Consider the following 25,161-nt stretch of genomic DNA (forward strand, 5'->3'; position numbering starts at 1 on the left):
ACCAGCGGAGAGAGCTCCATCATAGTGTTCTGATGACCAGCCATTGTGGTCCTATTTACCAGCTCCTCACATGGCCTTGGGTTCCAGCCACTTCTTCTCCACAACATCTTCTTCCTTTCCGTTGACTCTGGTTCCAGGTCCAGGCTGAAGGCAGTGTTCAGAGAAGACACAGAAGATACAGGGGGTTTTGCTGTGTCTGGACTGAGGACTTTGGAGTTGAGACTTGTGAGAAGCAGGGGCAAAACAGGTCACATGTAGATGCTTAGGGAGCTTGCTACTTGATGTGACTACTCATAAATGGATAAAACATGTAATACAATCCATTCTGATGGGTTTGGTATAGCTAGTGGTGGTGAAGCTGTGGCTTTTAGAGTAGGGGGGTTGCAGGTGTGGGCTTCTTTCTTGACCTATGTATATCAGAGGGTTGAGGAAGCCCGGTTGTACCCTTGGCATATATGCCCTATCTTGGCCCTTGCCTAGACCTGCAAACCCTTGTCTGTGAAAGACCAGAGGGCAGGGCAGGGTGGTCTGGTTCCTACATTGAGCATGCTCTTTCTCCAGGAAAATGGAGCTCCTTTTTGAACCCTGAAGATAAATTTGAAAACCAGTTCTTAGCGCACCGAACTCCTCTTTCTGTCTTATCCCTTTCCCTTCTCTCTTCTCCCTTCCTCCCGCCCTCCTTCCCTTTCTGTCTTCTATTTCTTGAGTAGCTGGCATGGGCCAGATACTAGATCTAGCGAGAGACACAAAACTAAGTAAAATCGTATAGAAAAACCAGACGTATGTAATTGGAGGGGTGAATGCTTACATAAATATGTCCACAAATCATTTCTATCCCAGATTGCAGTGAAGATAGGCCTTGGGAATCACATGTATGCACACATGTGCATGCATGCACACAGGCACACACACATACACACCCAACTTTAGAGTCTAACTACTAAGGAGAGACTTTTATGAAGATCTATCTGTAAAATCAGGTGGTAAATCTTAGCTATTACACTATGGTGAAGCTTACACAGGAGAATGCAAATAGACTGCCTGGCAGTGATTGGGCTAGGGAGGCACTGAGCAAATGGTGTGCCATTAGTGATTTATTGCTCATTCTCTGTTTAGCTTTCCATTACCCCATCACCATCCTGGACCTGTGCACCAGGCCTTGACAAAACTTCTGCAGAGTGAGACTGGGTGTAGACATACCCAGGCTGGGCTCCCTGGTATGTCCTGTCTACTTCCAAGGGTAAATTCAGAAAAAAAAAAGAATGAGAAAAAAAAGACAGGGAAAGGCATGAATAGTTTTTAATTGAAGACTAAGAAATCCCTAGGGGCTTCCCGTGGCTGAGGGTTGGGCCCAGAGGAGGCACTTGGCTTTTTCTCTTTAGGTTGCTGAGCTGTGACCTTCTGCCACACTTTTGGACCACTCAGTTCTCCTCTAGGTCCATGATGAGGTCCTGGACCCATTCATCTTTGGGGTTGGCACAGATGGAGTGATTCTTTTTGGTGATGAAGCTAGGGAGTGAACCAGAAAGGATTACAAACCAAGGGGTCCAGCAGCCAGGAAGAAAGGCCCCCCATACATTCCTTGCCCCCTTCTCTTATCAGAGGCAGTTTAGGACCAGGCTTCCCTTGGGGACAGGCTCTTCAGCCAGTAAGGGTAGGAAGTGTCCTTATGCCTCCATTCTCTCTTTTATATTGTGCCGATCCCAGTGCTTGAACTTGGGGCCTGGCAACTGTCCCTGAGCTTCTTTTGCTCAAGGCTAGAGTTCTACTACTTGAGCTACAGTGCTACTTCTAGCTTTTTATGACTAGAGATAAGAGGGCTTTGAACTGTGATCCTCAGATCTCAACCTCCTGAGTAGCTAGGATTATGAGTCACCAGCACCAGAACTTGTGTCCTCTTTCCCCCCTCAATGCCTCTTCATCTGTGAATATCTCTCAGGTAACTCCACAGGCTTCAGCCAAGAGTCCCTATATTGCCCCTGGGCTGCCTCTCCTAGAGATCCTGATTCTTCCCTCCCCTCTTGATTGTGTATGGGGAAGGAGCAGATACCTACATGACTCCCGGCTTAGAGCACTCGCTGCTGGTCTCATAGTAACTAGTAATGCGTTCACGTGAGATGGCACGTGTGATGTAGGTGAAGCAGCACTCAGCCGGGTGGTAAGGCCCTCCTAAAGAGAAAGCACAGGTCAGGGAAGTGGGTTCCTGAGTAACACAACATTGTCCTTGGCTTCAGAGGACCTTGCTCATCTTCTCCCTCTCCACCATACTGTTTGGGCTCCTTTTCCTCCTCTTTCAACAGCAGCCACCTGTCTTCCTTTCATTCCTCCTAGAAAGATCAGTTGGTGACTTTCAACCCTAGGCTTGAAGCACAACAAACGCACAGCTTCCCAGTTCGCCCACACTAATCCAGGAACCAACTCAGAGCAGGCTAGTGACTTGCTGATGGTCAACCAGCCCTCATGGGAATATTTGGAAGACATACTAATGGAGATAGACAGGTCACGTGGGGATGCAGATCTAGCCCCTACCAGTCTCTCATTCTGTCCCCATCAAATTCAGGGCCTGCAGAATGAGAAGTATCCCCAATTAGCCCTAAGGACAATGGCCAAGAAGTTAGGATACCCAAGTTTGAATCCAACGGAGCACTTGTTTTCTTCCTACTGTGACCATTTTACTTTCCCTCTGTTTCCTCTATGGAAATGAAGCATTTGGACAGGGTTGGTAGTGATGGTAGGATTCACACTGAGCTTCCTACGGCTACTCTGGGCGGGGGGGGGCGGGGGGAGTACTGTTTTTTTGGGGGGGGTCCGTTTGTGGGGCCTGAACTCTGGGGGGCGCTGTCCCTCAGCTCTTCAGCTCAAGGCTAGCACTCTACCACTTGAGCCACAGCGCCACTTCTGGCTTTTTTCTTTTTTGCTTATGTGGTGCTGAGGAATCGAACCTAGGGCCTCAGGCATGCAAGACAAGCGCTCTACCAGTGAGCCACCTTCCCAGCCCCAGTACTGTTGTTTTTGAGAATAATATATTGGGGACTTTTCTTGTGTTACATATTGGCTCCTTTTTTGGGGGGGGGTCCAGTCATGGGGCCTGAACTCTGGGCCTGGGCGCTGTCCCTCAGCTCTTCAGCTCAAGGCTAGCGTGCTACCACTTGAACCATAGCACCATTTCCAGCTTTTTTATTTTCTGCTTATGTGGTGCTGAGAAATCGAACCCAGAGCCTCATGCATGCAAGGCAAGCGCTCTACCACTGAGCCATCTTCCCAGCCCCTACATATTGGCTTCTGTGGAAAAAAAAAGTTTTAAAACTAGGTTAGATGACTTTTCAGCTCACTTCTGGTTATGAAATTTTATAGCTTTTAAAAAAGAAGCAAGAGAATGACGATGGAGTTGTCAGAAGTTTAGATGATAGAGGAAGAGGGAAAGGGACTGCAGATAAGGGTTTTGTGCAAACCAGCATGAACTGCGGCTGTGTGGGAAAGTCAGGTGTGTGTACATTACGTGACCATGCTGGACAGAGCGAAAGTGTGCATCGCAGTGTCCTCCAGGCCACTGAGAATGGCTGGTTGCTGGCAAGGGAGAGGTAGAGGTTGGTGGGGAGAAAAGATCCATTCTCTTTATCCAGTATCACCCCAAGGAGCATCTCACTATCCAATCCTTGGAAAAAGGGATCCCCTGGACCCTAAGATCTGCTCAGGGCTCTGATTCTCCCACCTTAACCCTCTGAACTGACAGGTGACTTCTCAGATCCGACTGTCAATAGATTCCCACGTACATTAGACAAGTGTTGTTTCAACAATCTTGTGTGTTCCTCCTAGTTTCTAAGAAGGAAATGGGATGAAATGGAAGAGTGAAGACCAGTTCTGGTTGTCTCATTTTATGCAATTAACTGGAAAGTGGTCTGAGTAAGACCCCCACACCCAGCCCTTCCTCAGCACTGCTGTATTTGTAGGGTATAGGTGAGGCTGGAGACAGGCTGAGCCCAGATCTCAGAAGGCCAGTAGATAAAATGGCCTTCAGGGCTTCCAGACACTGCTCTGCAGTCTCCCTGGGGATAATATCTCTCTGCTGAGTGGGCTACCTCTACTTGATGGAAAAAAGAGAGGAACTGAGTGAATGGACAGGCATCATTCCATGGTCTTAGGAGGAGGGGCTCAAGCCCTAGGGGGAATGGGATGAAACAGTTTAAGAAAGACTCAGATCCCCTTCTTGAGGTGCTCTAACTTCGCCTCCCAGCTACTTTATTTCTGCTTATTTACCCATAGGGAAAGAAGAGATAGTGTTATACTCACGTGAATAGACTTGAGCCTTGAACCCTGGGGTGGTGGAGATGAGGAGGAGGAGGAGGAAAGAGACAGTAGCCATCAAGACCTTCATCCTTCAGGAGGAGAGCTTCAGGAAGAGAACTGGCCTGTGGGGACTCCTGAAGCTTCTGGAATGTGCAATTATTGGGAAATGGTCTTGCTGGCAAAATATTTTTTATAAATAAGGAACTAAGATTTTGAAAGGAAGTAGAAAAGTGGAGATGGCTTAGCAATTTCGTGTCCTGTGCATTTGTTTCCGGTGGTATGAAGGACCCACGGGGAGCCAAGAAGGAAGGGAGGGAGCTGCCCCTTGTGGGAATGGTCTTTCAGTGGAAGCCCTTCCTTAGGTGTCAACCACTTGTTTAGGGCCTGGGGCACCATCTCACACTTAGCGCAAGATCTCAAGGCTGGGATGTGCTCTGTGTCCAATTCCAGTTTTAAATCTCAGAACATGGCACATGGCACCTTGTAATTGGGGTTTTGTTCATCAGAAGACCAGAGGTTCACTGGGAGAATAGAGGGCATTTTGAGGGTAGTGAGATGAAGTCTAGAGTCCCCTAAGTCAGGCCTCATCAGTCAGAACTAGGAAGTCCTCGCTTACACGCAGAAGCAGCCTTATCTCCAGCCCCTTGCCACACACCCTGTGGTGAAGAGGTGCTGACTTGCACGGGACAACTCATTTATGCAATGGTTGCCACTCGCACTAACCACTGTCCCAAATGCTTTAATCTTTATAAAAGCAGTTGGAGGGCTGGGAAGGGGAATCAGTGGTAGAGTGCTTGCCTAGAATGCATGAAGCCCTGGGTTCAATTCCTCAGTACCATATGAGCAGAAAAAACCGGAAGTGGCCCTGTGGCTCAAGTGGTAAGAGTGCTAGCCTTGAGCACAGAGAAGCTCAGGGACGGTACCCAGGCCCTGAGTTCAAGCTCCAGGAAGGGAAAAAATAATAAATAAAAAAAAAGCAAAAGGAGAAATAAAGCTCAGAAACAAAGTCCATGCTTTGAAAGTTGATAAATTAAACTATGTGCTTTAAAGACTCATGGGAGCCCCAACTAAGCTCTCTAAAAACGTCTTGGCTGGCTTTAGTTAGAGCCCTTTCTGAGCTTGGGAAGTTGGTGCCTTTGGCTTTCTGCCTTTGCTGGAGAGAAGCTTGGTGGGAATGCCTAGTTCAAGGATAATGACAGATGTCCTTAACCAGTGATGAACTGGGGTCCTGTGCCAGAGACCATTCTGAAGCTCTATCCATGGGGTGAATGCACAGTGATGGATGGAGTTTGTCTATCACAGCTTGCATGCTGTGTACTTGAAATCCTCCAGTCACTCTCAGCTGGCCACTTCCTGGATGGAAGCTGGGGCTCAGACAAGGGCAGCCATGTGTTCATGTCCACACAATGGTTTGACTGAAGGACAGATTCCACCTTGGGGGACTCAGTCTAGTGGTCTTCATATGCTATTCTTGGAGACACTTCTTCCTTTCTCTTTGCTGTTGTAGTTAGGTGTGTTTAATTTCTACTCACCTGGAATCATCAGAACAAGCAATGCCTATTATTTATCATTGCCCATTTTCACAGAGCCTAGTATTTAGGAGATAATTTATAATTACATGTGTTTTTCTTCTGTGTGTGTGTGTGTGTGTGTGTGTGTGTGTGTGTGCAGGTATAGGTTCTGAGATTTTAGGACATGAACTCAGAGCTTGGCTCAAGGTTGGCACCCTGCCACTTGAACCACAGTTCTGCTTCTGGATTTTTTAGTGGTTAGTTGGAGATCAGAGTCTCGTGGACTTTTCTGCCCAGGCTAGCTTTGAAGAGCAATTCTCAAATTTTACCTCCTGTGTACTAGCTAGGATTATGGGCAGGTGCCACTGGCACTAAGCCTATTTTTCTTTATTATTTTTTTTTTTTTAGTACTAGAGTCTTGTGCATGCTCAGTAAGTGTTCTACTATTATGCTACACTTTCAGCCCTAAATACATGTTTTAAAAGAAGAATGTATAAATAATCTGAGCCATATTTTTCAGGTGAATTCTCATAGTTAGATAGGTAGATAGTCATTAATTAGAAATTTCCATAATGACACTATCAAAACTCCCCAAACAAAATGGTAGGAGTCATCATTCGGAATAATCTCAGAAAACAAGTAGTTTCTGGGAGGAACCTGAGAAAGGAAGAGCTAATGCTAAGTTTTCATGTGGATTGGCCAATCTGCTAAAATTTGGCTCATTGCCTTACAGGAAATCTCTTTATTTTTCCCAGTAATTATTGAGTTCCTACTTCTGCAGTACTTCTATGCTAAACAACCCAGAAGATTAGAGGAAGGTTCACAGTCCAAGGCAGGCCAGTTGTAGGAGGGGAGTGTGTTCTGGAAGAGCTTTCCCTCTGCTCATTCAGAAACCAGGGTTGCTTCTACCTTGTGATGCCACCACTTTGGTCACAAGGCCACCAAGCATGCTATGAAAGGGAAGAGAGGTGGAGGAGGACTAGGAGATCTTTATGGACCAGTTCTGGAAATGGTATATAGTTTCTGTCACATTTCATGGCAACATCAGAGTTACCTGGTTCCAACCTAATGACAAAAGGATGGAGAATATGTGTCATTGGTGATCAGAAAGAAAAGGGATCAGGGGTAGTGACCATTTTACTTCTTGGCCACAAAATTGTATGCTGATTCTTTGGCCTTTTCCTGCTCTTACAGAACCAGTATGAGTAGGCTTTGAGCAGTCTGTGTCTTAATGAGCCACCCCGGTGGTTCCCTTGTATGCTAATAGTTCACAGTCCTTATTGATAATACAGATTTTGAACTGCTAAGCTGCAATAATTGATATCTCCAGGTCTTGGGAAATCCAACTGCGATGCAGGGAGGATTGAATCTCAGACTGATTGCCTCCAAAACAAATAGCCTCCTGGTTTCACTCCAGTATTGCACTATTATTTGGAGTCTTAGTGATGAATTAGATACGATTCTTATACCTATATGCATACCTTATTCTTATTTTTGGTCTCTTTTTTTTTGGCTACACTGGGGTTTGAACTCAGGTCCTCAAGCTTGTTAGAAAGGAAATATTACTGCTGAGCCATACTCCCACTCCTACGTTTTGCTGGTTATTTTTGAGGTAGGGTCACAGCTAGAATACAGGCACATATCACTGAATCCAGATCTCTATTCAGAAGGGGTCTTGGGAAGTTTTCTGCCTAAGCTGGCCTGAATTATGGTCAATTTAAGCCTCACAAATAGTTAGAAGAGCCATCCAGTAACCAAGGCACTGTTGTGAGCCTCCAATGCCCAACTGCATTGAAATTTTTTTTTTTAATTCAGGGCCTCATTTTCCTTCAGTGTATTTGCTCTGCTAGCACTCTTCTACTTGAACTATACCTCTAGCCCAGCTTTTTGCTGCTTTGTTAGAGATAGAGTTGGACTTTTCTGCCTGGGCTGGCTATGAACTTCATCTTCTAATCATAGACTTCTTTGTAGCTAGGATTACAAGGGCGAGATACGGATACAAAGTATGATCGAAATATTCTTTTTTTTGGGGGGGGGAGTCCGGTCATGGGGCCTGAACTCTGGGCCTGGGCGCTGTCCCTCAGCTCTTCAGCTCAAGGCTAGTGCCCTGCCACTTGAGCCACAGCGCCACTTCCGGGTTTTTCTTTTTTGCTTATGTGGTACTGAGGAATTGAACCCAGGGCTCATGCATGCAAGGCAAGCGCTCTACCACTGAGCCACCTTCCCAGCCCCTGATTGAAATATTCTTGAAGGACAATAATCCAGTGTGTCTTCCTTCTCATAGTTTTTCCAAATGCCTAGCACAATATATAATAGGCAGTAGCTACTCAGTAATGATCTGTGTGGCAATAAATATTTGTTTTAGGGAAAAGGAGAATGGATCCTTGTAGTGAGGATAATTGAGGAAAGGTTTCATGGTAGCTCCTAATTTGCCCAGGCTGGCTTTGAACCTTCATCCTCAGATCCCAGCCTCCTGAGTAGGTAGGATTACAGGCATGAGCCTGGCTAGCCTAGTTTTAATCTAACAGCCCTTTGAGAATTTCCCCTAAGTCTATGAAACTTAATCTCCACGGAGAATTCAGAAGCTTCTGAGCAGTAATGTTATTCTAGAATAAAATTCAATACTTTACTTCTGCTAAAACAAAAAGAAGAAGCAGGGGACGCAGAAAGCTTAGGGCTATGTGTCATGATGGCATGAATTTAGGTGTGTGATGAGAAGAAATCCAAGTGTGACTGCTCTTTGGCAGGTCCACAATAATCTCTCTCAATTGGAACAGGAAATTCCAAGAGGCAGAAGAATGTTTGTTTTTATAATGAAATAGCCATCATAGAAGAAATGGCATGAAGCTTCATGTGAAATCAGAAAAATGAAATCAATGCTAGGGTTCTCTCTTGGCTAATAGAAAGGAACTGTGATAAAACCAAGAATCTAGAAGAAATTATCGTGGGAAAAAAATGAAGCAAACTAAAACATAGTGTGATTGTATTAAATGATGGAGAGGGAAAAAATTCGGCTTACTGAAGTCTTCAAAGCTTAGCTGTTTCAGAAGAGAGGAGATAAAACATAACATCAACTTGTGTTTTATCTCTTTGGGGATTCTGGAATTCTTTTTTTGGGGGTGGCGGTCGTAGGGCTTGAACTCTGGGGTTGGGCTCTGTCCCTCAGTTCTTCAGCTCAAGACGAGCCCTCTACTACTTGAACAACAGTGCCACTGATTCTGGAATTCTTCCAGCTTTATTTCAGTTTATTTCCTTTTTTAAAAAGTCCAACAAAGTTAAATTGAATGTGCTTGATTTAATGTGTAATTTGTTTTAACAAGAACTCACCAGTAAGAATTTGAAAATTAAAAAAAGTCACATTTGAACATATAATCTTAGGTTCGGAAGCTCCCTATTTGATTATAGAACCACATAATAATATCAGTATTTGGGGGTAGAAGTGGTCAAAGAAGATGTATTCATTAAATGGCTTTGAATTGTAAAGCAATTTTAAATTATAATTGAGGCCAAGAAATTCATAGGAGGTGGTAGGACAGGAGAGGTGGAGGGGGGGGGTAGCTAGCATTTCCCAGCCCCTTTTCAGAGGCAGGATTTCAGCATTTTCATACATTTTTTAACAGAATGATCGCTGGGGTTGGCACAGACACGTTGCCCCTTCTTGGTGATGAAGCTGGAGGAAAAAGGAGAGAAAAATTACAAACAGGTGTATTCAGTAAATGAAGAGGAGGACCCCCCCCCCATCCTCCCTGTTCTCTGATTCTCCACTCAACCAGGCCCTTCTTTCCAGGAGACAGCTCAGTGCCTGTCTCCTCTCTGGGACACTCCCTTAGCTTTTGAATTCCCCAGTGATTCATGGGAGTGTTCTTGGGAAGGCTTGTGCCTGTTCTCTTTCTCCTCCCTCCCCTCCTCTCTACTAGGAGATGGGCAGTGTGGGATTCTGGGGGAGGATACAAGCTGTCATGATATGACAGGATCCAGAAATGGGACTTTTATGGATTTCCTGCATTAAGTTCTCTCTCCAAAGAGAGAACTCTTGGACTTTAAGAGAACTCCAAGGGAGAATTCTCTCCTTCAGGCTCCCTTTCCTCCAGCAATTGGTGGGGGGGGGGGAGGGGGATGAGCTTGGCACTTACATCACACCTGGCGTGGAACAGCCACTGCTTGTTAAGAAACAATCTCTCATGAATGCACACCGGATGCTTCGTGGAGTATAGGAGAAACAGCAATCAGAAGGGTAGAGAAAGGCTGTGGGTAGGGAAAGGGCCATTTAAGGACAAAGTCTCTTCCCTCAAGAGTACTGTGGAGAGGACTGGGAAGAGGGTGAGGAGGCCCAGGACTCAGAGAGGAAGCTTCCTCCTCCTCAGCCAGTACTCACTGTCATCTCTTTGTTTCACATGCTCCCCAGGGTTGGGCTGTGTGTCTAAGGGTACCCAAGGGTGGGCTACAGAGGCCAGATCTCTGCAGAAGTTGGGAAGGCATCTGTAGACACCTGTAGGCATCACAGAACAGCCTCTACCCCCAAGAGAAAGACTCAGGAATCCAGGTGGAAAAAGAGAAGATATCTTTGGAGGTGGTACCCATGGCTCATGCTGATCTTTATGGAGATGGGTATATGACCACCACTCTCAGGACCCTCCCACACCCTCCTGTTCTCTAAGCAGGTAAATGAAGCCAGTGTTGTTCACCTACCTATTGCTTTCAAATGATTCATATCTGATCATTTACCTTGTTGAAACTTGTTTGTTGGTTCAGGCTGATGCTGTACCATCAGGGGTTCTCCTGTTTCTGTATTTAGAAGAAAGAGACAGGTCTGGGGGAGAGATTGTTGGGAGGCAGCCATGTCTCAGCATCTTCACTCACCTCTTCCTCATTCCAATCCCAAGATTGGCAGGCTCTGAGGCTGAAGCACTATCACCTGCCAAGCACATTTGTCCCCCTAGGACCCTGACATATATATCTGGGACCTCTAAAAATGTTTAAGATATGAAAACATTTTGTTACTTCTAAGATAAAAGGACACTGTAAATCTAACATGGACAAGTTATTTGAATGTCTATAATATCATACAAAGTACACATTTTTCTTCATATTTCTGAAATACCTTGGACTCTGGACATAGCAGATTCTTCAATTCATTTTGTGATACAATGTCCTCTTGAAATGAAGTGAGGTTATGAAATCTTTATTTATCTAACTTTGTATAAAGAATCCTAAGTATTTGATTAAAGTATGCTCACCAGTCATCGCCAAAAATATTTTTTGGGGGGCCTGAACTCTGGGTCTGGGCACTGTCCCTAAGCTCTTCAGCTCAAGGCTAGTGCTCTACCACTTGAGCCACAGCGCCACTTCTGGCTTTTTTCTTTTTGCTCATGTGGTGCTAAGGAATTGAACCCAGGGCCTCAGGCATGCAAGGCAAGCGCTCTACCACTGAGCCACCTTCCCAGCCCAATCATTACCAAAAATAGTAAAGTAATATGCAGATATGTGTTATTGTCCCCAAAGCATCAAAATTTTGCAATCTAAAACACATCTAGCCCTTGTATTAGATGTATTTAGGTAAATAAGAAATTGTTGAAGTGCATTATGCTAATTAGGCTAATGCAAGAAAACTTTAGTTCATTTCTTAGTTACATATGAATCATATTTAATAAAGCATGCGGATAGTTCCTGTGGGCCTGGAATCAAATCTGACACAGCTTTGTCCTAACTAGCTCATTTCCTAATTGTATTATTTATTCGTCATCTGATCTTAAGTATCTAAGGTTTCTGTGCTGGAGGTCTCTCATTTGTAAAATGAGAATAGTAATAATAATACACAAAGCTATATAAAAACACTGATGTCTTACTGTTGCTTTCTTTCCTATTAGAGTAGCATATTAAGCTGGGCACTGTTGTTTTGCACCTGTAATTCTACTTACTTAGGAGGCTGAGCTCTAGAAGATAGAAGTTCAAAGCCAGCCTAAACAGAAAAGCCCTAGAGACATTTATCTCCAATTACCAGCAAAAATGTTGAGCTGGAAGTATGGCTCAAGTGGTAGGATGCCAGCCATGAGCAAGAAAGCTGGGCAAAGCAGCACATACAAGTATACACACATACACACACACACACAAATTTACCTTAATAGCTACCACCCACAAGGGTATTAAGAGGATTTGTTTTTTCAATGCTAGGGCTTGAATTTGGCCTTGAGCTTGCTATGCAGGCTCTACCACGTAAGCCATGCCCCTAGCCAAGATGAATCAATGTTTTAACATTTTATAAGACACTTAGGACAGTCATTACTTAGCACATCAAAAAGTTCTAAATAGTGTATTTGCTAAATAAAAAATACTGATTAGTGGAATGTATCGATCGTATTTTCATTTTCTGTTTCGACAACTTTAAAATCTTTTTTTTTTTGGGGGTCCAGTCATGGGGCCTGAACTCTGGGCCTGGGCACTGTCCTTCAGCTCTTCAGCTCAAGGCTAGCGCTCTACCACTTGAGCTACAGCGCCACTTCCGGCTTTTTTCCTTTTTGCATATGTGGTGCTGAGGAATCAAACCCAGGGCCTATTGCATGCAAGGCAAGCGCTCTACCACTGAGCCACCTTCCCAGTCCCACAACTTTAAAATCTTGACAGCTTCAGAGTCTACTTCTCCCAGACCCAGCCAATTCTTAGAGACAGCGAAGAGTCCAAACAAGCTAATTCTGAGTCCAGATGCCCAGCCACCCCTTTTATTTGATCATGCCAGTATTACTTTTGCTCCACATCATCCTAAAACCAGATGTCATACCATGAGAGATCACTACTAACTCCAAAGCTTGGTGGACTTTTTCAGACTAGCCAGTCCTACCCTGTGTGCTGTGCTTTGCTCTGGCTCCCTCCTAAGGTCACCAATAAGCTCATGCCTCTCGAGCTGCCTCCCGATGCTCTCTGTGGTCCAGAGCTGTACCTTTTCTCTGTCTTGGGAAATGTAAGTAATAAGCTCTATTTTCAATGGCCTTATACTCTCTCTGTTGAGACTCAGTCACCTCTGTGAATTAAAATCCCACAGGTTCAAATGAGAGGGGTGGCCTTGGAGTCAGTTGCCTGTTCTACTTCCTCTCAAAATGATAGCTTTACACAGATTGTACATCATACTTGTAACATCACAGAATTCTATACATCTTTCCACAAATTTACTACTTCACAAAAGAGCTTTTGATCTAGTACTTAATAGTCTGTCAGCCAAGAGAACATATATAACCACAGATGGTCTCTCTGTGTAGAGTTTTTTTTTTTCCCCTCTAAAGACCACAGGCTACAGAGAGAAAGGTCTGTATCCTACTGCTACTTCTAAGTGAAGTTCCAGAATCATGTTTGAGATGGACAGTATGCAAGAGAGGGCAGTGCTGCCTGCCCAAGTCTCTTCCCATCTCCCAGACTATGAGTTACTGCAGACCAGAGAGAGAGCCTGAGGCACTCACCATTTATCACCTGGGCTTGGGTTCCTAGGACAGCAGCAAGGGTGAGAAAGGAGAGCGAAACCATGGAGAACTTCATCTTCTTGGTAGGAAGACAGAGTTGGCCTGAGGAACCTGGACTCACTATTCTCCGACGCTTTGGCCTGCCCTCATATTTACAAAAGGAGGGTTAAGGAATTACAGGACAGAGTTCAGAATGCTGGACTTGGGCTATAAAAAAGAAAAGAAGGAACAAGGTTGAGAATGCAACAAGAAGTGGAGAACAAACGTGAATTGGGGCTTTCCTAACTGTTCCAGTAAATTCTGTCAGCAAGAGTTAATGATAATTACTTCCCCCACATCTCTCGCATTTGAGATTGAATTTAAGACCTCTCACCTGAGCCACTGAAGGGTGGAAGTGAAGGACACTTAGACTCTGTAGTTAGGGTTGGACTTGGTAGACATCATCTTGTTCCTATTTCCACTTCCTGGAGTCCCTACCAGGGAGGACTAGAAAGGTTAAGTGTCACCAAAATAAGTGCTGGAACACCTCAGGATTAGGGACCCTGAGCTCTCCCTAGGCACTGATGACCTCATGGTCTAACCACTCCATTTGGGACCTTTAGGTCTCCCCAGAGGTGACCACTGAGGGGACACTGTAACACATAAACATGGCCATGGGACTTCTTCACATAGTACCAGAGTTATAACTCCAACGTTATCTGAGTATGGAAGGCCCTTTACAACTAGATTCTTCTTTTCTAACTCTGGGCCTGGGTACTGTCCCTCAGCTCTTCAGCTCAAGGCTAGCGCTCTATCACTTGAGCCACAGTGCCACTTCCAGCTTTTTTCTTTTTGCTTATATGGTCCTGAGGAATAGAACACAGGGCCTCATGCATGCAAGGCAAGCGCTCTACCACTGAACTACCTTCCCAGCCCCCTGAATTCTTCTTTCTTGTATGGTTTTTCCATTTCTTAGGATGATGGTACTTTAGTTTGTATTAAATTGAAAGTTAACACATTTACTAATGTAGATTTTTTTCTTTTGGAATGAATACATATATTTCAGGATCCAATACCAGTGCCCAGAGGATAAACGGGTCCTACTAACTCATCATCTATATTCAGGAATCTTGGCTTTTTCTCTAGACTGGGCCAAGTGTATTTCTAAAGTCTTCCACAGCATCTAGTTTCAGTCAGACTCTATTTTAAATATTTACTTAATGCTATCTTCTTCATATACCAATTCTCTGTTATGTGTGTGAGTGGGGCTAAAACACCTAACACAAAATGTACCCTCTTAACAAACTCCTAAGTATAGTTAACAAGATTCTGGAACATTTCCAAGGATGAAGTAAGTATCATAAGACAGGTTTTGTGAATCTCCAAGGTCAAGTGTGGAGCAATGATAATGATAATGAAGTTCCTTTTTTTTTTTGTCAGTCATGGAGCTTGAACTCCAGGCCTGAGTGCTGTCCCTGAGTTTTTTTTTGTTAAGGCTAGTGTTCTACTACTTTGAACCATAGTGCCACTTCTGGTTTTCTGATGGTTAATTGGAAATAAGAGTTTCATGGACTTTCCTGTCTGGGCTGGCTTCGAACTGAGATCCTCAGATCTCAGCCTCCTGAGTAGCTAGGGTTATAGCTGTGAACCACTGGCGTTGGGCTAAGTTTTTTTCAATTGAGGAAAGAATAATCTAATGAAAAATTATTGGAAAAGGAATGTGCATGAGATTTTCATGGGTGGAATATTGAATAAACAAAAATGTTTCATTTGAAAGTTACTGACGGCTCATGCCTATAATCATAGTTACTCAGAGGCTGAGATTTGAAGATGGAGGTTTGAAACAAGCTAGGGTAGACAAATCTTAGGGATTCTTATCTCCAATTAAGCAGCAAAATGCTAGAACTGGAGGTGTGTTTGGAATGGTTAAGCTTCAGACAATGAGCAAGAGTTCCAAGCCCTGAGATCAAGCTCTAGTACACACACACACACACACACACATTTGCCATTTAAGCAAATTATGGTAAAAAAAAATGCTGCTCTCTAAGTTTTCATCAAACCTCAAAGATTAGTTTAAAGTATGGGAGAGCAGAAGAGATGAGACATATGTAAAATTGTGTTTAACTTCCTTGGGATTGCAATAATTTTCATCTTTCGTTACTTGGGACTTTTAAAATGTGCACATTAATTGTAAAATGTGAGGAGTTTCATTATAACTTTCCATACATGTATATAATATAGTCCACTTATGCTGAACCCCTATTAGACTTTCATGCCCCTCCTTTACCTCTCTTTCTTAATCTGTTTTTAAAAATGGTCTTTATTATGATCTTTTCATAGATGCAGATGAAGTATAATCTTATCCTCCCTCCTCTTTCCCCTCTTATTCCTGCCACCCCCCAATAGTATCCCTTTTTATGTTCTTCTCTCTTGCTCTCTAACTCTCTCTCTTTGGTGATACTGGGGTTTGAACATAGGGCCTTATGCTTACCAGGCAAAGCTCTCTACCACTTGAGCTAGCCCCTCCCTCCATCTCTTTTTGCTTTAGTATTTTTCAAATATGCAGTGGCCCAGCCTGGACTATGAGCCTTCTATTCATTCTTCCTAAATTACTGACATCCAGATGTATACCATCACATCCAGATTTTATTGTTTGAGGCTGGTCTTGAACTTCCACCTTCTTGCCCTTGATTTCTGCCTCATGAATAGCTATAGTCATAGACATGAGCTACCATGTCAAAATCCCTACTCCCCACCCCTTAGATATAGATTTTGCAATGAAGAAAAAAGTGGTATTTATTTTTTTTGTGAAATTGACATATTTAATTTAACATGATGATCTCCAGTTCCATATATTTTTCCTGAAAATGACATAATTTCATTCTTCTTTATGGATAAATAGTACTCCTGAGTATATATAATCTACATTTTCTTTATACATCATCTGTTAATGGACACATAGGCTGATTGCATAGTTTGGCTGTTGTGAACAATGCAGCAACTGTGGATGTGCCGGTGTTTATACAGTATATGGATCTACTGCTCAGGAATCCAGCAAAGATCTTCAGGCCAATTTAATGTTTCCCTTGCTAAAGGGTCAAAAACATCTTTGGCATATACATGATCTATATTTGAATGAGCCATGGTCTTAGTTATCTAAAAATTAAACTACAATGTCTTTTGTTTTGAAGATATTTTCTGAAATAGATTAATTGCCTCAGATTTTTTTCTCTTAAAAATAACAAGTAAATGGGGCTGGGAAGGTGGCTCAGTGGTAGAGTGCTTGCCTCCCATGCATGAGGCCCTGGGTTCGATTCCTCAGTACCACATAAGCAGAAAAAGCTGGAAGTGGCTCAAGTGGTTAAACCGTAGCTTTGAGCTGAAGAGCTGAGGGGCAGTGCCCAGGCCCAGAGTTCAGAGTTCAGACCCCATGACCAGCAAACAACAACAACAAAAATAACAAGTAAATTAGATACTATTTCAGAGCAACCCATTGCTAGAGTATGAGGACTGCCTGCCCTGAGAGGCTGTGAGACCAAAGAAAGAATGGCACACAGATCTAAGATTGCTTGGAGTGAGATTTAAAGGGAGTACTGACTGGAGGAATGGTATACCTAGGTGGCTGTGGGACTAGTTAAATCCCCATACTTTGAATCAGAAAGAAGGCATGTATATAAGTCAGGGCAAAATTATTTCATCCTAGGTGAATTTCTCTTACGTTAATGGCAAAAATTTAGGTGCATTCTTGAAGCCAGGCTCCCATGGTAAAACTCTTCACACTGCTGTAATAGTTTTCTGCATTTATAATTCACCAAGAAATTATGCTAGAAAACCTAATTAGAGTGATTCTGGGGTAAGTATGTGGTTACGACTCAAGAAGCCTGTAGTCACAGGAGGCTGCATGCACACAGACTCTGTTTATTAGGTACATTGCTTTAAACCAGAACAGAAGAATAAACATTAAAAATAATAATAACAATAGAGGCCAAGAGACCCCCCCCAAAAGGTAAGTAGGGTCAGAGAGCTAGAACTGGGATGAATAAAAACTTATATATCTTCTCCTTTATAAATGCCAAGGTCCTGAGCCCTCGAAGTCACGTTCAGGATTCCGATGCAACTCTGAATTCTTGAGTCACTGGGGTTGGCACAGACACGTTGCCCTCTCCTGGTAAGGACACTGGGAGGCAAAGAGGTGAATGACTGTAACTTGAGATATCTTCAGCGAATAGGGGAAGGGAAACCCTCCTCCTACGCTCCAGTCCTCCCTTCAACCCATCTGTTCTTTTCCTTCTCTGCAAAAGATAGTTCAGGATCTGTGTCCTCTCTGAGACTCCCCAGTGGCTCATGGAAGTAACCTTGGGAAGTCTTCTGCCTGCTCTCTCTCTCTCTCTCTTCCCCCTTCCCCCCTCATGCAGGATTGTGGTGGAGACACAAGCTATCCACCTGGCAGGATTCATAGGAGGGACTTTTCTGGATTCCATTCATCAGGTCCTGCCAACAAGACCCTGCAGGCTCCTTCTCCCCCAGTTCAGAAAGGGTGAGCATGGCACTTACATGAGACCTGGCAGGGGACATCCATTGCTTGTTAAGAAATAATCTCTAATGACCGAGCATCGGATTCTCCGGGAAGTGTAGGAGAAGCAGCAGTCAGACGGACGGCTAATACCTGCAGGAGGAGAATGGGTCACTTAAGGTCCAAGTATTTTCCCTCCAAAGAACTGTAGAAGGGTTAGAGGAGGGTGAGAAGGGCCAGGTCTCAAAAAGGAAGCTGCTGCTTCCTCCTCTGCCAGCTCCTGGCTTCACACCCTCCCTACATGTCTGGGCTATAAAGGGCCAGAGCATCTGTGCAGAAAGGGAAGGCATCTGAAGACAGCTTTTAAGCCAAGGGGAAAGACTCAGGAATCCAGGTGGAAATGGAGAGGTTATCTATGGCCCATATGAATGGTCTTCATTGTTCACCCCTTCAGGACCTCCCCCCTTTCCTCCTCCCCCCCCAACTCCACTCCCACTGTCCTGTAAACAGGTAGGTAAAGACAGAGTGCCAATCTGTACCTACCTGCTTCTTTTAAATATATGTCCTGTCTGGTCATTTACCTTGCTGAGTAATTGTTGGCCCATGTTGACGCTTTGCCTTCAGGAGTTCTCCTATCTTTGATTCTGGAAAAGATCAATGATTTTGTGAGAGAGATTGCTGGGAGGCAGCCTTACCTCCGCATTTCCATTCACCTTTTCCTTTGCCCAGGCTGGCCTTGAACTCTGTGATTTTCCTGCCTCAGCCTCCCAAGTGCTAGGATTACATATGTACGATATCATACTTGGTTCCCTTTATCTCCTGTTCTAAGGGAGATTGGCTCTGATGCTGGAGCTCCGTCACCTATGTTAATTCTAGGCCTACCATTGGCTATTTCCCCCCTGGTATTCTGAAAAATTTTAAACCATGAAAACATTATACAGCTTCTAAAATGCTGAAGGCAAACTTCAAGTCTAACATGGACAAGTTAATTAAACATGTATATAGTGAGATTCAGACAATTCTTTTTCTTTTTGTCAGTTGTAGGGCTTGAACTCAGAACCTAAGCACTGTCCATGAGCTTTTTCCTCAAGGATGCTACTACTTTGAGCCATAGCGTAACTTCCAGTTTTCTGGTGGTTAAGAGTCTCATGGATTTCCCTGACTGGGCTGGCTTTGAACTGCTATCCCCAGATCTCAGCCTCCTGAGTAGCTAGGATTAAACGTGTGAGCTACTGGTGCCCAGCTCAGACAACAATTTTGATTACACATTTCTGGAAATTTCTAAAGATCTCTGGAAATGGCAAGTTCTTCATCAACTTATTTGGGGGCACAATGTTCCTTAAAATAAGGTAGTTTTCTTTTTCTTTTTTTAATATATGTTTTCTATTGTAAAAAAGCTGTACAGAGGGGTTACAGTTACATGAGTGGGGTAATGAGTACACTTCCTATAGAGCATAAAGTTACAGTTTTCATTTATGAATAGTCATACTACATTTGGTTTATGAATAGTCATATGGTTTTTTTGGTCCAGTCCTGGGGCCTGAACTCTGGGCCTGGGCGCTGTCCCTCAGCTCTTCAGCTCAAGGCTAGCGCTCTACCACTTGAGCCACAGTGGCACTTCCAGCTTTTTTCTTTTTGCTTATGTGGTGCTGAGGAATCGAACCCAGGGCCTCATGCATGCAAGGCAAGCGCTCTACCACTGAGCCACCTTTCCAGCCTTAGTCATATGGTTTTTGATGGGAGTATACATCCCAGAAAATGGCAGTTTATTTGCACAAATAAAAATTATGCAATGAAAACTGCTGAAACTGTTTTAAGAACGGGGAGAGGAAGGAAGAGAATGATGGAGAGGGGAAGGTGGATTGGAATACCTATACACATGGGTGAAAATGTCACAATGGAACACTCCATATATGGCTAGTGCATGTTAATAGAAAAAATATTGAAGCCAGGCATCAGTGGCTTATGCCTGTAATCTTAGCTACTCATGAGGCTGAGATCTGAGGATCACAGTTCAAAGCCAACCCTGGTACAAAAATCCATGAGAATCTTTTTTGGTGGGGAGGGGGGGTCTGGTCGTGGGGCCTGAACTCTGGGCCTGGGTCTCTACCACTTGAGCCACAGCGTCACTTCTGGCTTTTTTCTTTTTGCTTATGTGGTGCTGAGGAATCGAACCCAGGGCCTCATGCATGCAAGGCAAGCGTTCTACCACTGAGCCACCTTCCCAGCCCCTCCATGAGAATCTTAGCTCTGATTAACTACTGAAAAAAAAAAGCTGAAATGGCACTGTGGCTCAAAGTTGGTAGAGCAGTAGCCTTGAGCACAAAGCTCAGCAACAGTGCTCAGGCTCTGAGTTCAAGCTGTAGGACGAGCATACACACACGCACGCACACGCGCGCATGTGCGCGCGCGCGCGCGCACACACACACACACACACTCCTGGGTTTACTTTCATGTGAAAAATTTTAAAAAGTAAAATTAAAATAAGGTACGTATCTAAGATCCCACCTAGGATATGTAACAGTCAGATATGCATGTATTCCTTTTATTTTATTTTGTTTTATTTATTTATTTTTATGCTGAATTCAGGGCCTGAGCGCTGTCCCTCAAGGTTTTTTTTCCTCAACGCTAGTCACAACTCCACTTCCAGCTTTTTGGTGATTAGTTAATTAGAGATAAGAGCCTTAAGTCTTAAGGACTTTCTTTCCCCAATTAGCTTCACAATTCTCTACCACATTTTATCCATCCATCCATCTATCTAGTAGTGTTTGAACATATCCAGGTAGAGTGTTGGAACCTTTTGCTTTGTGTGAATATGCCCTACGGACATGAGCATATTAAAATCTTTTCATGTACCTACCTTCAATTTTTTCATTATATACCCAAAGTTAGAATTGCTTTTCAATCCCCCTATAATTCTGTATTCCAAAATGTCCATAGCTCTAATGAATTTGGGCATGGGATTGTAGACCTGCATAATGATAATTAGGCAGCTGCAGCTCAACTTTCAGCTTTCCTTTCTTCTCTTTTCTATCCTCCCCCCCCATCTCCTTTCAAATTTAAATGTAGTTTATTTCCACAATTCATTACATCAGAGAATAAAGCCAGCTTTAAAACTGCTGTTTACTGGGACTGGGAAGGTGGCTCAGTGGTAGAGCGCTTGCCTTGCATGCCTGAGGCCCTGGGTTCGATTCCTCAGCACCACATAAGCAAAAAGAAAAAAGCCAAAAGTGGCGCTGTGTCTCAAGTGGTAGAGCGCTAGCCTTGAGCTGAAGAGTTGAGGGACAGCTCTCAGGCCCAGAGTTCAGGCCCCACAACCGGACCCCAAAAACACACACACACGTACACACACACACAAAAAACTGCTGTTTACCTTAATATCAAAATATACTGGTGCATTGTGTCATAACTTGATTTCTGGAATTGAAATTTCTTGTACACTACTTAATAAAAATAAATAAATATGAAAAAAACCCATAACAGCAATAAAGATTCAACTATCAACTTAGTCCATCACTAGTTTTATATTGTTCTTAATATTTTTTTTTCCAGTCATGCGGCTTGAATTCAGGGCCTGGGTGCTGTCCCTGAGCTCTTTTGCTCAAGGACATCATTCTACCACTTATAGCTATAGCCCCACTTCCAGTTTTCTGGTGGTTAATCGGAAATAAGCATCTCATGGACTTTCCTGCCTCAGGCTGGCTTTGAATCATGATCCTTGGATCTCAGCCTCTTGAGTAGCTAGGATTACAGGCATGAGCCACTAGCACCTGGCTCCACATTTTTTATAACCTCCATATCTGAGGTTCTTCATCCATCCATACAGTCAACCAACTTGGGACTGAAAATATTCTTTTCTTTTTCAAGCTGAGAACTGAACTCAGGGCCCTGCAAGTCCTCTTACACTGAGCTAAATCCCCAACCTGAAAATGGACTTTAAAAATGTTACATCAGCATTATACTTGAACCTGACATATGGAATTATAACCTCTTTATACAACTACTTAAAATACAGTTTAAGAAATGTTGCGTCAGTACTGAGTACGTAGAGAGCTTGCAACATCTTAAATCAATCTCTTAATTGAGATTTTTAGAGTACCAGGTAAGGTGTGCACAGGTTATGTAAGGACAGGAACATACCATTCTAGCCATGAAAAGAGAAATAACTGTCTCCAAAAGGAAGCCAGGGATCTGTGTAGAATTTTCCCAGGGACCACAGGCTGCAGAAAAGCAGGCTTGTATCCTGATGCTGCTCTTAAGAAAGCCCCAGAACCATGATTAGAGAGAGGGAGAGAATGGGATGGCAGGGCTGCCTGTCCATATCTCCTCCCTAGGCCATGAATTACCGTAGATCTGACCTCTAAGGAGAAGCTAAGGTACTCACCATGTATGACCAATGCCTGAGAACCCAGGGTAACAACAAGGAGGAGGAAGGAGAAAGCAGCCATTGGGACATGCATCTTCTTGCTGGGCAGGCAGAGCTTGGCCTGGGAATGCTCGAGTCCCTGCTCCCTAATTTCTTGACCTGCCCTTATATTTGTGAGAGGAGGATCCCCAGGAAGTCACAGGGCTCAGTTCAGAGTGCTGCTCCTTGGCTATCTAATGTTCAACACACGGTTTCTAAAAGAAGGAACAAGACGGTGAGTGCAATAGGAAATTGAAGGCTCAGAATGCAACAGGAAGTGAGTACAAAGATAGTCCTAGGGAGTTTCTTAAACTGGCCCAAGTGCATACAGGCTGAGAATACATATTTTGTGGGGGATCCTTCTCCTAAGAGACTCAGTAATCTGCTAAATCAGAAGAGTTTCCTTTTTCTTTCTCAGGACTTAACCACCTTGAAGTACCCAGTAACCCATAAACATGGGATCCACCAATGAAAACTCATGAAAGTGTGACTCCTTACACAGCACCTGGTGGTGTATTTGATGTCTCCTTTGTCTCTCATCCCACATCCAATTCATGAATAAGTTCTTTTAGCCCTACCTTTAAAAACATATGCAGAATTGTACTACTTTTTGAAAGAAGAATCCATTTCTTCTCTACTCTTCCATCATTCTAAATACTTCCCTTTCTGTTACTATCTCCCTGGATGTTGTGTAGAATTCACAGGTTAATGGCTTAGCCCTACAAATTTGCCTCCACTTCAGGTGTCAGTGGGAGTTGGCTGATCTCCAGAGTTTTCACATCTTCTATCTTACTCTCTTCACAGGTTGAATCTTCAACAGTCCATAGAAATTAAGAAACCAGTTTACTCGCTAGATTTCCTGTTGATTATAGGCATTACAAAGAAACAGCTCATTCAAAGAGATGCTGGTGATCAATCAAGCGTTTTGTTTTAAAAAAAATTCTCCAAGAGATTAAAAAGGGCTAAATCTAAGTGTGGCTGCTTCTTTGGGACTTGACTTTGGCTGAATTACTATCCCTTCCTCTCCCTTTCCCCTTCTGTTGAATTGCTTCTTGTCCCTTGTCCTTAATTCTTTGGCAAGGATTTGCCCAGCATTCAGAATTCTAAAGAGAAGACACATTTGAATGGTTAGGAAATTAACTACTAAATCCTTCCTTCCTTCCTTCTTTCGTTCCTTCCTTCCTTCTTTCTTTCTTCCGTTCGTTCATTCCTTCCTTCCTTCCACCCTTCCTTCCTTCCTTCCCTTCCCATTCCTTTCCTTTCTTCTCTTCCTTCTTTTTTAAAATTAGTACTGGGATTTGAACTTAGGGCCTCATACTTGCCACACAGGTACTCCACTACTGCATTGTTTATTTTTGTGATAAGGTCTTGTATTATATCCTAGTCAGCCTGAACAGTGATTCTGCTATTGATACTTCATCAATAGCTGGGGTAAGAGTTGTATGCCACCACTCCCAATGATCGTTTCAGACGGAGTCTTTTTTAGTTATTTATTTTAAAAATAGTATTTTATTTTATTGAAAAGGTGATGTACAGAGGGGTTTCATATGGAGTCTTTCAAGCTTTTTTTCTTAGCCTGCTCTTGAACCAGCTATTGCCCCAATTTATACTTCCTTAAAAGCTAAGATTCCAGGCTTGTGCCCCTGTACCTGAGTCATATAGCCATTTCTTGAAAACATTTGTGACTGGCTTTTGTGTGTGTCCTGAGTCTTTTTTATTACTTTTCTTTCTCCCTCTCTGCTAAGCATCACTGGTGTGACAGTTAAGATTCAGCTGAGGTGTGAATCTTAAATCTTCCAAAGCTTGGCATAACCAAAGGCAGTACACTGTGCTGCTCCACAAGCTACACCAGACCAATAATGACAGTCAGTGCTTTCCATGTTCCAGACATGGTGCTAGTTATAGACATCTCACAACTATCCTACAGGGGGTTGCTGTAATTGTTTCACAATATTGCCTGGCACACCCCACAACTTCTGGCCTTACAGAAATACCAAATATCCTGTAAATGCAGCTCTTACTACATCCCAGGATATAAGCTTGCACAGTATGCTTATCTGGCGCCAAAGTAGACCAAGGATCAGAACACTTGAGTAAAAATGTTTTCTCCTTGAGAAAGTTTCTCTTCATTCTGTGCCCTGCACTGAGTCTAGAACTTTTCTGCTGTTGCTTCCATTTCATTTTTCATTCATTCTTTATCCACGCATTGGGAATAAGTATCCCTAAGTGTTCACAAAGTCTCAGAGTGGCTGCTCCAAGTACAGCTCCCTTCAGAGGAAAGAGTCCTGACACTGGTTCTTCCCTGCACAGGATGCTGTTGCTCAAGTTTCCAAGTGACGTTGTCCCAGGCGCCTGAGCTCATCTGATGGACTAGGGACTGGGCAGAAGCAACGTTACTGGTGTAGGGCCTGAGTCAAACAAGCTGTCTCTGAGCTGACTTCTGAGGAACAATTCCCATTAGCCATTATCCAAATTAAGGATCAGCACAACAGCCCAATCAGTTCTAGTGGAGTGAAAAATCCTGCTGAACAAAGCAGTCTCTGCTGATTGTTGTCCTAAACAAAGGCAAGTGAGTGTATTCTAGCATTCTCTCTGGCCAGCTGCACATCCTGTTAGGAACGGCAGTCATATGCATGCAGTCATTGGAGCCTTGCACAGCAGGACATAGATGTGTGACTTTAGGTCTAGAATCCTTCTTTACCAATATGACTATGCTTATGTAGGAGAATCTGCCTCTGTCCCAGACACAGTATAAACTCTTCTGTTCTTTAGCACCTTTGTCATAGGCATCTGGTCAACCTCACTACTATGTCCATTACTGCTGGAGAGGAAATAGGCCACTGTCCTGTATTGGTTGTAGGATGGTGCCATTGGCAGTAGGTTACCAGTGCATACTACTGAAACAGATCCACTCACCAGTGAAGGACTGTTCTATTCAGAGCCTGTGTAAGCTCTGTCTTTCTTTGGGAATCCTGACAATCAGAAACCATGCAGTGGGTTGACATCTTGAGATGGCTG

The 25,161-nt window shown here is 43.6% G+C and overlaps 2 protein-coding genes across 2 annotated transcripts; both read right to left on the minus strand.

The window, feature by feature from the left end:
- Positions 1-1,282: 1,282 nt before the first annotated feature.
- Ccl14 (chemokine (C-C motif) ligand 14) lies at positions 1,283-4,455 on the minus strand. Its single transcript, XM_013013257.1, has 3 exons — positions 4,291-4,455; positions 2,055-2,169; positions 1,283-1,509 (listed from the first exon to the last, which is right to left on the minus strand). Exons 1-3 carry the CDS (start codon positions 4,373-4,375, stop codon positions 1,422-1,424), a joined length of 288 nt encoding a protein of 95 aa, XP_012868711.1. The 5' UTR covers positions 4,376-4,455; the 3' UTR covers positions 1,283-1,421.
- A 4,573-nt stretch (positions 4,456-9,028) lies between these two features.
- LOC105983229 lies at positions 9,029-22,390 on the minus strand. The gene is made up of 8 exons (XM_013013072.1): positions 22,123-22,390; positions 18,320-18,382; positions 17,780-17,891; positions 17,276-17,402; positions 13,247-13,391; positions 10,524-10,583; positions 9,932-10,043; positions 9,029-9,468 (listed from the first exon to the last, which is right to left on the minus strand). The coding sequence occupies exons 1-8, from the start codon at positions 22,196-22,198 to the stop codon at positions 9,378-9,380; spliced, it is 786 nt and encodes a 261-aa protein (XP_012868526.1). The 5' UTR covers positions 22,199-22,390; the 3' UTR covers positions 9,029-9,377.
- Between the last annotated feature and the right edge of the window lie 2,771 nt (positions 22,391-25,161).

Source organism: Dipodomys ordii, unplaced genomic scaffold, assembly GCF_000151885.1.
Source record: "Dipodomys ordii isolate 6190 unplaced genomic scaffold, Dord_2.0 Scaffold19, whole genome shotgun sequence".
NCBI lineage: Eukaryota > Metazoa > Chordata > Mammalia > Rodentia > Heteromyidae > Dipodomys > Dipodomys ordii.

Coding starts and splice junctions, on each gene's coding strand:
- Ccl14 (XM_013013257.1), bottom strand. CDS start 4,375: ATGAAGGTCTTGATGGCTACTGTCTCTTTCCTCCTCCTCCTCCTCATC. Junction 2,170..4,290: donor CAAGGCTCAAGTCTATTCAC/GTGAGTATAACA, acceptor CTTTCTCTTTAG/GAGGGCCTTACCACCCGGCT. Junction 1,510..2,054: donor TGCTCTAAGCCGGGAGTCAT/GTAGGTATCTGC, acceptor TTCACTCCCTAG/CTTCATCACCAAAAAGAATC.
- LOC105983229 (XM_013013072.1), bottom strand. CDS start 22,198: ATGCATGTCCCAATGGCTGCTTTCTCCTTCCTCCTCCTTGTTGTTACC. Junction 10,584..13,246: donor CCAAGCCCAGGTGATAAATG/GTGAGTGCCTCA, acceptor TTCTAAATACAG/AAACAGGAGAACCCCTGATG. Junction 10,044..10,523: donor AACAAACAAGTTTCAACAAG/GTAAATGATCAG, acceptor CCCTACCCACAG/CCTTTCTCTACCCTTCTGAT.